This window comes from Euphorbia lathyris, chromosome 1 (genome assembly GCF_963576675.1).
Source record: "Euphorbia lathyris chromosome 1, ddEupLath1.1, whole genome shotgun sequence".
NCBI lineage: Eukaryota > Viridiplantae > Streptophyta > Magnoliopsida > Malpighiales > Euphorbiaceae > Euphorbia > Euphorbia lathyris.
In genome coordinates this window covers 22,756,519-22,771,620 of record NC_088910.1, presented here as the reverse complement: position 1 = coordinate 22,771,620, position 15,102 = coordinate 22,756,519, and the positions used below count along the sequence as shown (strand labels likewise).

General features: G+C 33.7%; 1 protein-coding gene across 1 annotated transcript; it reads left to right on the top strand.

Moving 5' to 3' along the window:
- The first annotated feature begins 6,978 nt into the window (after nt 1–6,978).
- LOC136224790 (septum site-determining protein minD homolog, chloroplastic) lies at nt 6,979–8,518 on the top strand. The gene has a single exon (XM_066013213.1). It carries the CDS (start codon nt 7,142–7,144, stop codon nt 8,126–8,128), a length of 987 nt encoding a protein of 328 aa, XP_065869285.1. The 5' UTR covers nt 6,979–7,141; the 3' UTR covers nt 8,129–8,518.
- Nucleotides 8,519–15,102: the final 6,584 nt, after the last annotated feature.

The window sequence follows — 15,102 nt, the reverse complement described above, 5'->3', positions numbered from 1 at the left end:
TACACATTATAAGAACATCCAAACTATATACATTGAAAATATGAAATCTCATAAAAGATATTCATCCAAAAAATAAACAAGGCCTAATACATCTATTTCCCATATACTTAGCCCAAAACTTCAAATGCCCCCTTGGAATTTTAAAAGTTCTAAATGACCCTCTATTCTTATTCAGTTGCATTCAATAACCCATAGTCCTCAATAAAATTTGTTGGATGCAGAAAATGGGAGACATAACACGTGTCAAAAAGAAAATACCAAATAGACAAATAATTATAAAGTGTTGAAAGTTCACAGAATAGTTGAAGTTTTGAGGTGATTGAATGCAATTCGATAAGAATAAGAGGTTACTGAATGCAATTGGACAAGAATATGAGATCATTGAATGCAATTAAACAAAAACGTTATGTTATTTAATGAAACTGGATAACAATAAGAGTTATTTATAACTTTTAGGTTGCAACATGTATTATGCCAATAAACAACCTATTAATTTATAGATATCAACAACAACACAAAAAAAAGGTTGGTCTGCTATGTCCAAGTGGAAACAAATAAAGTGAGATTCAATGATTCAATTAAACCCGTGCCCCTTGAAAAAATGGCATAATAGGAAATTGGTGTGTGAATTATGGATGTTAGCAAGTTTACTAGGTCACATGAAGCATGTGTAAGTCTAAGTATCGTTTTCCACATGGATTGAGATGGAAATTATGTGAAAGATTACCTTAAACAGCTGTTTGAGTGTACAAAATATATTTGATGTTTGAGTGAATCTCTTCATATGATAGTATGTTGAGGGAGATGATTCATATGAAGACTATGATGATGGAGACAACACCTTATTTATTAGTGAACATATCTTTGATCAGAAGATTATAGATGAGGGTTATTATGATGAGGGCGACATTGTGCTTGCTGGTGGACCGATCTTTGATAAAAAAATCATGGATGAAAGTGACGACGACGAGGGTGGCATGTGCTTATGGGTGAATCGATCTTTGATCTGAAACTATGGTTGAGGAAGTGGTGCATGAAATTGAGGTAGTATATACCGTAAAAGGGAAGATAGTGGACAAAAAGGTTGAGGTTCCTAACAAGAAACAACATCATGCTGAGTTCAAAGTGGGAGAATATATATTGATGGGGTTTTCTACATGTAATCATAAAAAGGTTGTTTGCCAAGAAGATTGGGTCAGTAGAAATCTTTGAGAAGGTGATTCTTTAGATGATGAGATCACATTAATCAAGCGAATCCAATGCTTCCGCTCCATAAAGGATTTCCAATCCTAGCAGGAAAAGGAGGGAAACAGATACTCAATTTAAAGTGAGTAAACAGAATGAATCCACTTGAAAGCTCGATTTGCTCTCTCGCATGCTCCTAGAATTAGGGCCTTGCCTTGGTACACGAAATAATAAGACCAGCATTTTGCAGCGGAGTATGAGCACAAACTCACTAGGAGAAATATTGTATTGTAGATGTAGAGGATTCCACAAACCCGCCCCCTCTTTTTTTTGCTTTACGCCCCCCTTTAACCTTTGATGGCAGTTAAATGCTATCGCCTGGCCTGCTCTGTAGTTCTGGAGAAAGCCATGCTTCCGAAACGAGGGGGGGGCTAAACAGGAACAAGAGGATCCACCGAAGAAGATCCTTCCAAAAGTTTCCAATTTCGATGAAGACAGAGATAGGATGAAATTTGTTCACCCTAAGGAGAATGATACAATGATGATTATGTAATTTCTCAGTACTTTTTGGATTTCTAGATTTCTAGAACTCCAATAACTATTAAAATAATAGTAGGTATATGTTTATATGAAATTAATTAATGGATTGGTTGTTAATAAATCCAAACCAAAACCAATCTAATCCAACTTTATGGAGTATTCATGGGTTGGATTGGTTATTTACAACCCATTCTTGAATCCATTGATTGATTGGATTGGATTGAATTGGGTTTTTTATTCAATAATCATTGGATTGACTCATGAACACCCCCATCTGCTTCATAACTCTAGCTTGTAAATCAAGTAAGTGTGCATTAGCTTGTGTTGTGCCTTATGCGACATACACCTTCCTTTAGTGCTCTTGTTGGATCTAAGTTTCTTTGTCCTTTTGCAGTCGTGTCATATTCCTCTGCACAATTTATCAATATGTAAGAATTTTATTAGAAAATAAATTATTTGTAACATATATTAGGATATATTAAGACTAGACACAAAGTATACTAAATTAAACCGAATATCTAAAGAAAAATATTGAGAATTAGAATGAAGTAATGGTCTTTTTTACCGTATTCAAGGAAAAGATCATAATAACCAAATATACAAAGAAAAAAAATGAGTAAATTACACCCATGGCCACTGATCTTTATCCATTTAACATTATGGCCACTCAACTTCAATTCTTAACAGTATGACCACTGAACTTTACACTTTTTAACACCAGTGGCCACTCAACGCCTCAAAACGACCACTGACGGTCTGAAAATAAAAATTTCAAAGAGTTAATGATATTCTAATGAACTTTAATTCTTGAAAATTTTCATTTTGAGGTCATTTAGGTGTTGTTTTGTTAGGAGAGAGAAAGTGAATTTTTAGAGAGAGAAAGCTCCAAAAAAGCGATTTTGGAAAATAAAAATGTGGTTTTATGGTAAATATCGTTTTGAACAACTTTAATTCTTGAATATTTTCATTTTAAGGTCGTTAACGGTCATTTTGAGGACTTGGTTAAAGTTGAGTGACCACTGGTATTAAAAAGTGTAAAGTTTAATGGCCATACCGTTAAGAATTGAAGTTCAGTGGCCACAATATTAAAATGGGTAAAGTTCAATGGCCATGGGTGTAATTTACCCAAAAGAAATCAAAATTGGAATGAAGTAGTGATTTTCTTTATACTGTTGTTTCATTCATATTTTAATTTGGGCCAATTTCATAATTAATCTATTTAATTTGGCCCAAATTGGTAAAATTAATGAAGTTTAGGGAAATTAGGCAATTTAATTTAGCTTGGATTTGGGGGTAAATTTCATCCATGGTGTACAACATTTGTCTCATTTCACACTTTGGTGTACAACCTTCAATTTTTCTCACTAATATGTACGAACTTATAGGTGACCTCTCACTTTGGTGTACATCAGGTAAAAATGACCGGATAACGCAAAGTCAACGCGCCAACTCATCATTTTAATAACAGTGAGACCTATAAATTATAAAAAATTAATTAATTTTTATTTTTTTCTCTCTTTTAGCCTTATCCCTCAATCTCTCCATCTTCTTCCCTCTTCTTTCTCTCTCTAACTCACCTATCTCTTTAATTTTTTTTTCTCTCTCTAACTCACCTCTCTCTCTCTCTAACCGTATCTATTGAGATCTCTTTTCTAATTGTTCAAAACCAATATGGAGTTGTCCTAGGATTACGCATTTGTGGTGCAACTTCTTTTTCACTATAAATTTTCTTCTTTCTGTTTAAATCAATTTGAGCAGCCGCGTTCTTTCCCATTGTGACTCTGATCTTTTCTCACAGTTCTACTACCGTTTATTAATTTCGAAGGTTGTATATTTTTCGGCTCCATAGCAGGATTTTGAGATTGGTTTTGCTTCAAATCCATGTATCACTGCTTCATAAATCTAAATTGGGTAAATAAACATGTTTCACACTCAATCTCATAATCATTAGTAAAGCAATCGATGAAACAAACCATAAGAATATTCATCATGTTTACTTCTCCAAGTAAGAACAACATATGAGTCTTTCTCTTCCATCTAGACTTTCAGTCAAACTTATCTCTTATCATATCTACTCTTAACCCATATTTTTAATTCTTCATATAATTTCCAATTGATTCATTTGATCCTAAAAAAGTACGATGTTATTAAAAAAATCCCCAAATCTTCTTCTGTTATTATCAGTATCAATCTTTCTCCTTCCCCTGATCACAGATCATCCTAATTACAATCACACATGTGGCAAACAACATCTCTCTGACTCTTTCGGCTTCTCCTCCAACTGCCCAATTCGATTAAATTGCAGTTCATCCAGAGATATTTCTCTACGAACACTATATGTAAACGATGAGACTATAATAATCAATCAAGGATTTGATTGGTTTTACTTGCAGATTATAATAAATGGGACATACAGAAAGAAATGTTGTAGTTGTTTTGAATTATACTAGATTGAAAGGGAAATAAGGTAGATAGAGGAGTTAGAGAGAGAAAGGGATAGGGAAAAGGAAAAAGAAAGGGGTATAAAAGTATTTATATTTGATGGGTCAAATTTTGACTTTTTGACCGGTCAAACTGCTGACATGGCGCGTTGACTTTGCGTTGACCGGTCATCTTTACCTGCTGTAAACCAAAGTGGGAAGTCATTTATAAGTTCGTATATATTAGTGAGACAAATTGAAGGTTGTACACCAAAGTGTGAAATATAACAAAGGTTCTATACCATTGATGAAATTTACCCTGGATTTGGTAACATTTTGCCAATTGTATCATGTTTAATAGAAAAATTAGAGATTTAAATAATTTTAGAGGTTTTGATTAGTCAAGTCTCTCTAATAGTGGTTTCTAATTTTAGAAAAGCTTCAATTAGTTTATTGCTCGGTCTCTTTTAAATGATATTTTTATCCCTAATTACTACCACCCAAACAAATGCTATTTTTGTTCCTTTATATATAAAAAAAACTAATAACATGATAAACATATTAATCTAGCTATATTTTAATAGTAAATATTTAATAAATCTAAATTTACTATTATGTTTTTGGAAAATATATTTCTATTCAGAATTATATTGATTAAAATTAACAATTAAATTAATAAATATTGTTAGAATCTTTGAGAAGAATATAAAAATATTAGGTTTTTGTTTTAGTGAAATATTAAATTATAAATTAATTGGTATATATTAGAAAATGTATTATATCAATCCAAGTTTAACGTTCTTAATTCAACATTTAAGATCATATATAAATGAAGATTCCGCTGTTATTAGTAAAAAATTATTAAAAAAATAAAATAATAGTCATAAAATATCAATATCTTTATTTGTCATTTTATACAAACAACTATATTAATAATCAATTAAGTTTTATCAAATAGGCTAGTCAAATCAACTAGCAAAAAATGTAATCAACTAACAACTAAACTCTATCTCCCAAACATGGTCAATGTAAAGTTCAACAAAATAGATAACAACGGTGGTAGAGACTATAATTTTAATAGCAGATAAATTATACCAGTTGCGTTCACATGGACCATGATGACCAAATAAATTTGGCTCTTATTTTGTTTATGGTCTTTTGACTTTAGAATTGGACATACAAAGTTCTTAAAATTTGACATTTATTAATATAAAAATCGCGTAAGAAAGTATACGACATTAAAATGACGGTTAACAATTTCAAAATAAAAAAATAAAAAATTATAGTTGTATAGAACCACATTTCTTTTATGAAATTCACATTTTTAATTTTTCAAATCATAATTTTCAAAGCATTCACTTTCTAAACAATCATTCATATAACCACATAACATTTAGATGATTTTAAAATAAAAAAGTTTAAGAATTAAAAATGTTTAAACTATCATTTACATTAGCTCCAAAATAGAAAGTTACATGCTATTGGAAAGTGTCAAAAGTTAAAACGATTTTTATCTTAGTAAATGATAAAATTCAGAGACTTTTATACGAGGTTTTGATATTCGAAGATCATAAAGAAAATAAAAATCAAAGTTGAAGGGCTACAACTATAATTTATCCTACTAATAGCTGGGGCTATAATCCAGCCGAACAGAGCCGAGCTTTGACCTATTTAGGCTCGGCTCATCAAATAATTAACAAGCTCGAACTTGAACTAAACATTCTGTCTGGTCAAACAATATGGAACAACGGAGATAGGTTGCGCGTTGTTCATTTCAATGTGGCGGAGAAAATGACGCGAAAAGGATAGCCTCTGAGAACAGAACGTAGTGAGCTGCTCCGAGCTTGTTTCCGAGCTTTACTCGTGAGCGACACTTTAATTTCTTTCATAAAATTCGCTTGCGAACAACTCATTCATTATGTTCATTAATTATGATTTGAAATTACTCCGATGGATGACTTTAATACAAAACTACATAGTTTTGAAATCTTCAAAATTAAAGTTTACACAAAACTACGTTATTTACATTTCTTTGTTTATATAGAGGTGACAAAAGTAGACAGTACCCGATTACACGACACAGAGTCGATACCCAGATTTAATGTTTGAGTTTAGCTTAGTAGGTAATGTGTTATTTTTGGGTTGATACGAAACTGACAAGTAAATTTTTGGATTGGGTTATGGTTGATATGCTAACCTGAAAATGACATGAATATTACATGTAACCTTAAAACACGATACGAAGTCGATACTAATCCGAACATGTTAACACGATTGTGACATGAAAGTTTTTAGGTTTACTCCTTTTAACACGAATCCGAAAATGACACCAAACAAATACGGTCCGAACACGATAATTGTCAGGTCTATTTTTATCGATATATTATTACTAAAAATAATTGAACCAAGTTTGCTCTTGATTATAATGTTCATGAACGTTATAATCGAGCTTGTTCATGAAAATAATAATTAAACCTGCTCGCGAACTTTTGAAGAATGTGGAAAATATACTATATTAATTGAATCGAAATTAACTTCTAACTTACCCATAACTAGTTAGTCAAAACAATATATATATATATTTTTTTTTATTCAAGCACTCCAGTTTCTTGGTTTGCTTTGATAGACGAAGTCGTCAGATGATACCTAAAGCGTGAAACCAAAGAGAAAAAGTTTCTACAAACTTCGCCGTACTTAAAATCAACTAATTTATAAATCGAATTGAATACAATCAAATTTTTATTGAACCAAATACTGGGTCGTTAAGCTCGCCTTATTTACAACCCTACTAATAGCCGTGTCATTTTTACTGTACATGTATTTTACCCGTTCATTTTAGAATCTGAATTCTGAAGCACCAAACCGAAGAACCCCCCAAAACCTCACTCCCGAGTTCCCACTCTCACACTATGACCATTTCTTACCCATTGAGTTCAGTGGATCCAATGAAATGATCTTCTTCATTTTTTGCCTGTAAATTTTCAATCTTTCCAACAATGATATCTCTTAAATCATTTCCTGGCAATCTTAATCCTTCGTTTTTGCACTCCTTAACACCATTCAAACCCTTCAATCCCAAAACCCAAACCCTAAAACCGTCGAAATTACATTCGCATTCCGCTATCCAATCCGTTCTCCAGTGGAACCGAAAGCCAGAATTAGCCGGAGAGACTCCACGTGTTGTCGTAATCACCTCTGGCAAAGGTGGCGTCGGCAAGACAACCACCACCGCTAATGTCGGCCTCTCATTGGCTCGACTCGGTTTCTCTGTCGTCGCCGTAGACGCCGATATAGGCTTAAGAAACCTCGACTTACTCCTAGGTCTGGAAAATCGTGTCAATTACACTCTCGTTGAGGTAATGAATGGCGATTGCCGTCTGGACCAAGCTCTAGTGCGTGACAAACGATGGTCTAATTTCGAGCTTCTCTGCATCTCAAAACCTCGGTCGAAGCTTCCATTAGGATTCGGCGGCAAAGCACTGGTATGGTTAGTGGAATCGCTCAAAAGCAGACCTGAAGGATCTCCTGATTTCATAATTATAGATTGTCCAGCCGGAATTGATGCAGGATTCATAACGGCCATAACTCCAGCGAACGAAGCGGTGCTGGTAACAACGCCTGACATCACAAGCTTGCGAGATGCGGATAGAGTGACGGGACTATTGGAATGCGACGGAATTAGGGATATAAAGATGATTGTGAATAGAGTGAGAACGGATATGATCAAAGGCGAAGATATGATGTCTGTGCTTGATGTGCAGGAGATGTTAGGGTTATCACTATTGGGGGTTATTCCTGAAGATTCAGAGGTGATTAGAAGTACCAATAGAGGGTATCCACTTGTGATGAATAGGCCTCCTACTCTCGCTGGATTGGCATTTGAGCAAGCTGCTTGGAGACTTGTTGAGCAGGATACTATGAAGGCTGTTATGATGGAGGAAGAACCGAAAAAACGTGGCTTCTTTTCCTTCTTTGGAGGGTAGAAACTAGGTTCGCGGGTCATAAATGGATTGATAGCAGCAGCAGTCGCAAATGTTGAATTTTGGTATCACTGAGGCTGGTTGATAGCAGGAGCAGCTACTTCTTGTGTACAGTTGGGTGAGTTTTATCACTGTTTTGATTCTTTTTAGTTTTCTTTTTCGAGTTTTCCGAAGGAACAGATTTAGTATTAGTTCTTTGGTGTGCTAAATAGCACCATTATTGTCGAATGTGGTTTCTTTTTGCAGTTAGAATGCCAGTTCATCTGCTTGTTTAGCCAAAAAATTCATTTTCCCCTTCCTGTTTTGTGCATTCTGCATTATAAATTATAATCAGTTGGTTCAAATATGGTAACATTAGACAATGTTACCAATTGTTAAGTAATTGTTGTTCAATCCTTATTCAAAATTTTGATGAATTTTGGTCTCTTCATTTATAGTCCTACTGCTAATTAGATATCATGTGTTCTTGGTGTGAGATTTTAGCTTACAAAACATAAATAGACACGCAAGGTAGGAGTCGCTTCGAGTGTGACATAGCGGAAGAATAGGTTTTGTTAGTAATTTGTTGATTCGGCTGAATGTTAGGGTTCTATAAACCTGTTGATTCTACGAATATTAGGAATATAGGGAAAAAAGAGAGAAAAGTCTCTTTGAATTATTATTCAATCTCAAAATACAGCAAAATCCCTTACGAAAAATATGATTAATCTTACTAGTAGCAAAACAGTAATGAAACTGAAATTTAATACATAAAAACCGCAGTAGACAAACACAGATACAATGGGTAGAAGACTCTCTTCCTTAAAATATATCTGTGTTTTATTTCTTAGTTATGATAAAAGAAAATGTCTACCACAAAGTATGTCCATTCCTTATAACTTCATAAAGTTTTCAGCTATCTGAGACTTTACTCTTTCTTTGGCTTCGTCTCTCTGATTAATTAATAGCACAACTATTTATATCCACCAAATTTAAAACCATTCAAATTTGAACCTGATGATTGTTTCATGGATTGCCTTTTTGAGTTTCACTTCTGGTCATAAAAATATCCAGTGTATATGGTGGATAATCCCCTGTTGCTGCCTAGAATCCCAAAACGATGTGAAAGATGAGGTAAGAAACTTCAAACATTGCCATATCTAACAAGACTGCTTGCATTTTTCATTTATTGGAATAGTATATAGTTTGTAGATTCTGTTGACCGCAGGACTTCTTTCATTCTAGATCAATTTTTGCATAGGGCACCGAATTCAATCTTCATTTTAGCTTATTACTTCAGAAGCAGTCATTGCTCCTACAAAAAAAGAAAAGAAAAGAAAAAGAGCAGCAGAGTCAATGCTATGTGTAACCTTTCATCCTATGCCAGTACAGTACTGGGTAGTGTTTAAACAAGTTTGGGCATAAGATATTGAATCATAAGAGTTGAAGTGTTTCTGTCTATGTCCCTGGGCAAAGAAACTACAGAATTTTACTGAAGTAGATAAATAGAAAAAATTTAAGTCACTCCCAATAGTTCTCTAATAAAAAAAGTTAGAATCCTTATTCCACTCGCGAACAACGTGAATGAATTTGCGGGTTAAATGCACTGATGGTCGCCGAAGTATTGTATTTATGTATCTATGGTCACTAATGTTAATTTTGTTCAATAAAATTGTTAAAGCAGTAATTATTAGTATTTGTTATTATTAGTATATAAGAGCATCCATAATCGTTAGTAATAACCAGTAACATCCAACTAGAAGGGAGTTGTTATTTAAAATTTTGTGGGTAAAAAAAATATTAATTAAAATAGGGACTGAAACAGTAATTTTTGACGGACCAAAATTGTAATTATCCTATTCCAGAAAGCAGATTCTTAAAGCTACAAAGGGCGTCTAACTCGCTAGATCTAGCGTGCGTAAGCAACGCGCCAGATCTGACGCCTCACAAAGGGCGTCTAATTCGCTAGATCTAGCGTGCATAAGAAACGCGCCAGATCTGACGCCTCTTGCACCCTCGGTGGCTTTAAGAAAACATGATTTTGGATTTTATTGATAGAATTATTGTTTGTTAGTAGAATAGAATAGGTAACAAACTACTTTTGGTTAGAACTGGTTACTCCACATGGTAAGTAACCCAGCAATGGTGTATGACTTTTTTCGTTTCTTATACTACACATAGGGCTGTAATCGAGCCGAACCGAGTCGAGTTTTGGCCTGTTCAAGCTCGGCTTGCTATAATTTTAACGAGCTCGAGCCCGAGCCGAGCTTGCTATAAAATTAACGAGCCGAGCCCGAGCCGAGTTTTGGCTTGCTCAACGAGCTTGAGCCGAGCTTCGAGCTTGTTTCGAGCCCAAAATCCTCTTTTGGACTTGGTTTATTAAGAAAATTATCTAACCATGAATTATTTGTGAGTAAATTATTTGAGTAAATTATTAATTATATTTGTGCAGTTTGCTCGCAAATAACTCTTTAATTGTGTATATAAACAAGCTCACAACCAAAGTTCGTGAATAAATAAACAAGATGCTTACAAATAGTTCGTCTATTACTCATTTATTATGTTTGTGAACGAACTCATCTAATAGCAAATGGAATAATATTAAGTTCAGATATTTGTGAACTAACACAAAACTATATAATTTTCTACAAAACTAAAATTTGTTCATAAATGTTTTAATCGAGTCTGCTCGCGAGCTTTCGAGCCGAGCTTTGGTCTGCTCAAGCTTGGTTCGTTTACGAACCGAGCCAGTAAATCGTGTTCACGAGCGGCTCGTTTACAAATCGAGTCGAGCCGAGCTTTTATTGAGCCGATCACCGAGCCGCTCATGAGCGGCTCTGTTCATTTACAGCCCTACTACCACATGGTCAAATGTTGATCAATTTTTGTACGTGATATCAATGAAGTTTAATTTTCAATTTACTAAACAATAGTACCCTTTTTTTTTTTTTTTTTTTGAATAAACTAAACAATAGTACCTAATTTTAAGTTAATGTAAAAAGTCAAAGTTAAACATATATTGAAGTGGATCTAATTGTGGACTAGGACAGGTTGGGATTAAGCCTGGACTTAACAGGACTTAATGCTTAGGCCTGGCCCATCTTACAATCCTTGCTTAGGCCTGGCCATCTTACATCAAAGTTTGGGCTCGGGCCAAGCTGTGAAACCTAAATTTCAGGTCTAATCCAACCTAACCCACCAAATAATATTTTTATATTTTAATAAAAAATCTATACGTTTATTTTAAACTAAAACAAAAATATATATAGGTACCATGTTACACATTTTTTATTGTAAAATTTATACAATTTAAAATAACATTATATATCTTTTCAAAAAAAAAAAAAAACATTATATATATATATATATATATATATATATATATATATATATATATATATATATATATATATATTATCAATGATTTTTTATTATGGAAAAAAGTCAATAATTTGTGAAAGGAAGTTTTGTCAAGTCCAGTCCAGGCAGACTCTTTTCTTAAGTGGGTTGTGGAATATTATTGGGGAATTTACATAGGAATTCAAATTTTATAAATTATTTACAAGTTTGTAAAAGAATATTATGAATGATGTCAAATAGGTAGTTAACGAATTTAAATAGGTAGTTAACGAATTTATATGCCCATTTCACTAACTAACCCACTTAGAAATTTGACATTTCCAAGATAAAGATTCCTATTTTTGATATATCACTAATTAAAATATCAATATTGATTAAACAATAAATATCATTATATTTATGAATTTTGTGTAAAGAATCCAATATTATTACCATGGTTATCAAAATTGGGCCGATCAAAGAATCGGAAATGATAAAGGGTCAAAGGTTATAAGTTTAATCGGGATTCAATCGATATTAAAAAATTATATAAAAATTATATTTCTATTTACATTTAACCTTCTAATATAGTATAATATTAATGATATTTATAAAAGTTATATAATAACATTTATTTAATATCAAAACATGATATTTTGGGAAATCGAATTAATAAATTTAATATGATAAATAAATATAAAAATTGAAAAAAATATACTTTTGAAATTAAATAATAATAATTATTATTAATATCACGAACACGTAAATAATAGGATATATATTTTATAATTTAATTTAAATTATTTAAATTATTAGATTTTTAAATTTTATTTGTATGTAATTAAAATTTAAATGCTAATTAAATTTTATTAATATTAAGAAGATGAATAAATTTTTTTTATCATATTTCTCTAAATATAAAAAATAATTTATACTAAATAATATTTTAATTATTTCGTTTATAATATTATTATATATTCTTAAATAGAAAATAATGAGCATAATTGAAATGGTGGTGTAGCGGTGAGTATTAGACTTTATAATCCAGTGGTCCAAGGTTTGAAGCCAATGCATCCGAATAAATCCCCAGGCTCAGACGGGCTTAATCTGGGATTTTACCAACAACTCTGGGAACATTGGGTCCTGAAGTGACGTCTTTTTGCATTTCATGTCTCAATAGTGGCTCGATTCCAACTCATCGGAACATTACCAACTTGGTGCTCATTCCTAAAAAGTTCCCTCCCACTAGCATCACAGATCTTAGACCCATTGCTTTATGCAACGTCCTGATGAAAATTATGACCAAAGCTATTGCAAACAGACTGAAACGAATACTGAATTGCATTATCTCACCATCCTAGAGTGCTTTTGTCCCTAAACGGTCTATTACAGATAATGTCATGATTGCATATGAGGTTGGCCACGCCTTGAAACTGGGTAGAGGAGGATGCCAAGGGTATGCTGCACTGAAAGTAGACATGTCTAAAGCATAGGATAGGGTGGAATGGCCATTCCTGAGAGCTATTATGGTACGTATGAACTTCCCAATCCACTTTATTGATCTAATAATGATCTGTGTGTCTTCAGTAGAATACCAAATAGTAAACATGAATGCTGAATTCCCCGGCTTCAAACCGTCAAGAGGACTCCGACAGGGTGACCTGCTGTCACCGTATCTCTTCATTCTGTGCACTGAGGGTCTAACAACATTGTTAAAGCAGGCGGAGGATGGGAACCTTATTCGTGGTTACAGGATTAACAGAGGGGCTCTCCCAGTCTCTCACTTACTGTTTGCTGATGATAGTTACTTCTTCTTTAAAGCTTCTAAGATTGAATGTGGGAGGATTAAGGAAATCTTCTCTATATATGAGCATGCTTCAGGTCAAAAAATCAATTTCGCCAAGTCTAAAATCTCATTTAGTTCTAAAGTTTCTCATGACAGAAAAGCAACCCTCTCAACCCTGATGCAAGTTCAACAGGCAGATAGTCAAGATACGTATTTGGGCCTCCCTACAGTGGTAGGCCGAAATAGAACAACCACATTCTGGTATATTGTCGAACGCTTACAAAAGAGAATCCGGGGGTGGAACGGGAAGGGATTATCTCAAGGTGGAAAGGAAGTACTCATTAAGGCGGTATCTCAGTCTATCCCATCGTATATCTTATAGGTTTTTCTACTTCCTAAAAGTATATGCACGAAACTTAAAACACTATTAAACTCCTATTGGTGGGGGAGAGGGATAAAATGGAAAGCATGGAAGTATTTATGCCTAAGACGAGAATGGGGCGGTATCAATTTTAGGCAATTCCATGAGTTTAATGTGGTTTTTCTAGGGAAACAAGCTTGGAGGTTTATGACTAATCCTCAAGATATTGTCAGTCGTTTGTTTAAAGCCCGATATTTCCTTAATTCGAATTTCCGTGAGGCTAGTTTGGGTTCCAACCCGAGCTCTATTTGGTCAAGTATCATTCAGGCGCAACAATTAATTACTAATGAAGTCTATCAGCGAATTGGTAATGGTAAAAGCACAAGAGTATAGAAGGATAAATGGTTGGATTCGATCATGGGGATTCTGGAGCTTCAGCAGGGGGAGGTCGATTATGAGGCTACGGTGGATCGGTTTATTTATGACGGAAGTTGGAGGCTTGAGATGCTTGAGGAATCTTTTCAGTGGAGGATCGAAATAGGATTTTACAAATCCCATTATCTTCTTATGATAGAGAGGACCAGTTGTGTTGGCAGAGGGAAAAGAAAAGTATATACAGTGTGAAATCAGCCTATTATGCTTTAATGGAGGATTCCCAGAATCCACCTGAGGCAGTGCACAATGCACCATGGAGTAAGCTATGGCAACTGTCTTGCCCTCCGAAGGTAAAGAAACTTCATATGACGGTCTGCCTGGAATCTAATCCCGACAAAGTCATCTTTAGCGTCCCGTCAAATTGACATTGATCCGCAGTGCCCATTTTTTTGTCGTCTGATGAAGATCAGCCTCATTTACTGTTTAGATGTCTAGTAACAACCCATGCCTCAGGCATCTTCTTCATAATATGCCACATGCAAAACCGATGCTCGATCTTTTGGAACACATTCCTAATAACAATCTTCATTGCTGGATTTTGATCTATTATTAAACATATTGGCTCATTATTTCCCATTGCTTTCAGAGATGTTCTAAAAACCCACTCGAATGACACAATATCCTCGTTAGCAACTAAAGAAGCCGCGAATGTAACACATCACTCCAGTAAATGGTCCAAATATCATGTTATACCTGTTCAGAACATATTATAAAATATTTTAGAACAGACAATATAACATTTTAGAACATAAAACTTATCATGTTATACATGTTTATTTGGTATGTGGTGTCAAAAGAGACCATATCACCAAAACCATTTTAGAACGTATAACATAACATTTCAGAACATATGATAGAACATTTCAAAAGATACAAATAGATATTTTAGAACATAAGGATTATCATGTCATACCTATTTGTTCTAAACATTTTAGAACATACAACATAACATTTTAGAATATATTATAGAACATTTCAGAGCATATAATACATTTTATGCTACTTGTTCTAAATTGTTATCTGTACTTCTCTGTAAATTCAGTTTTCACTGATGAACAATCTATTGGTTCTTCTACT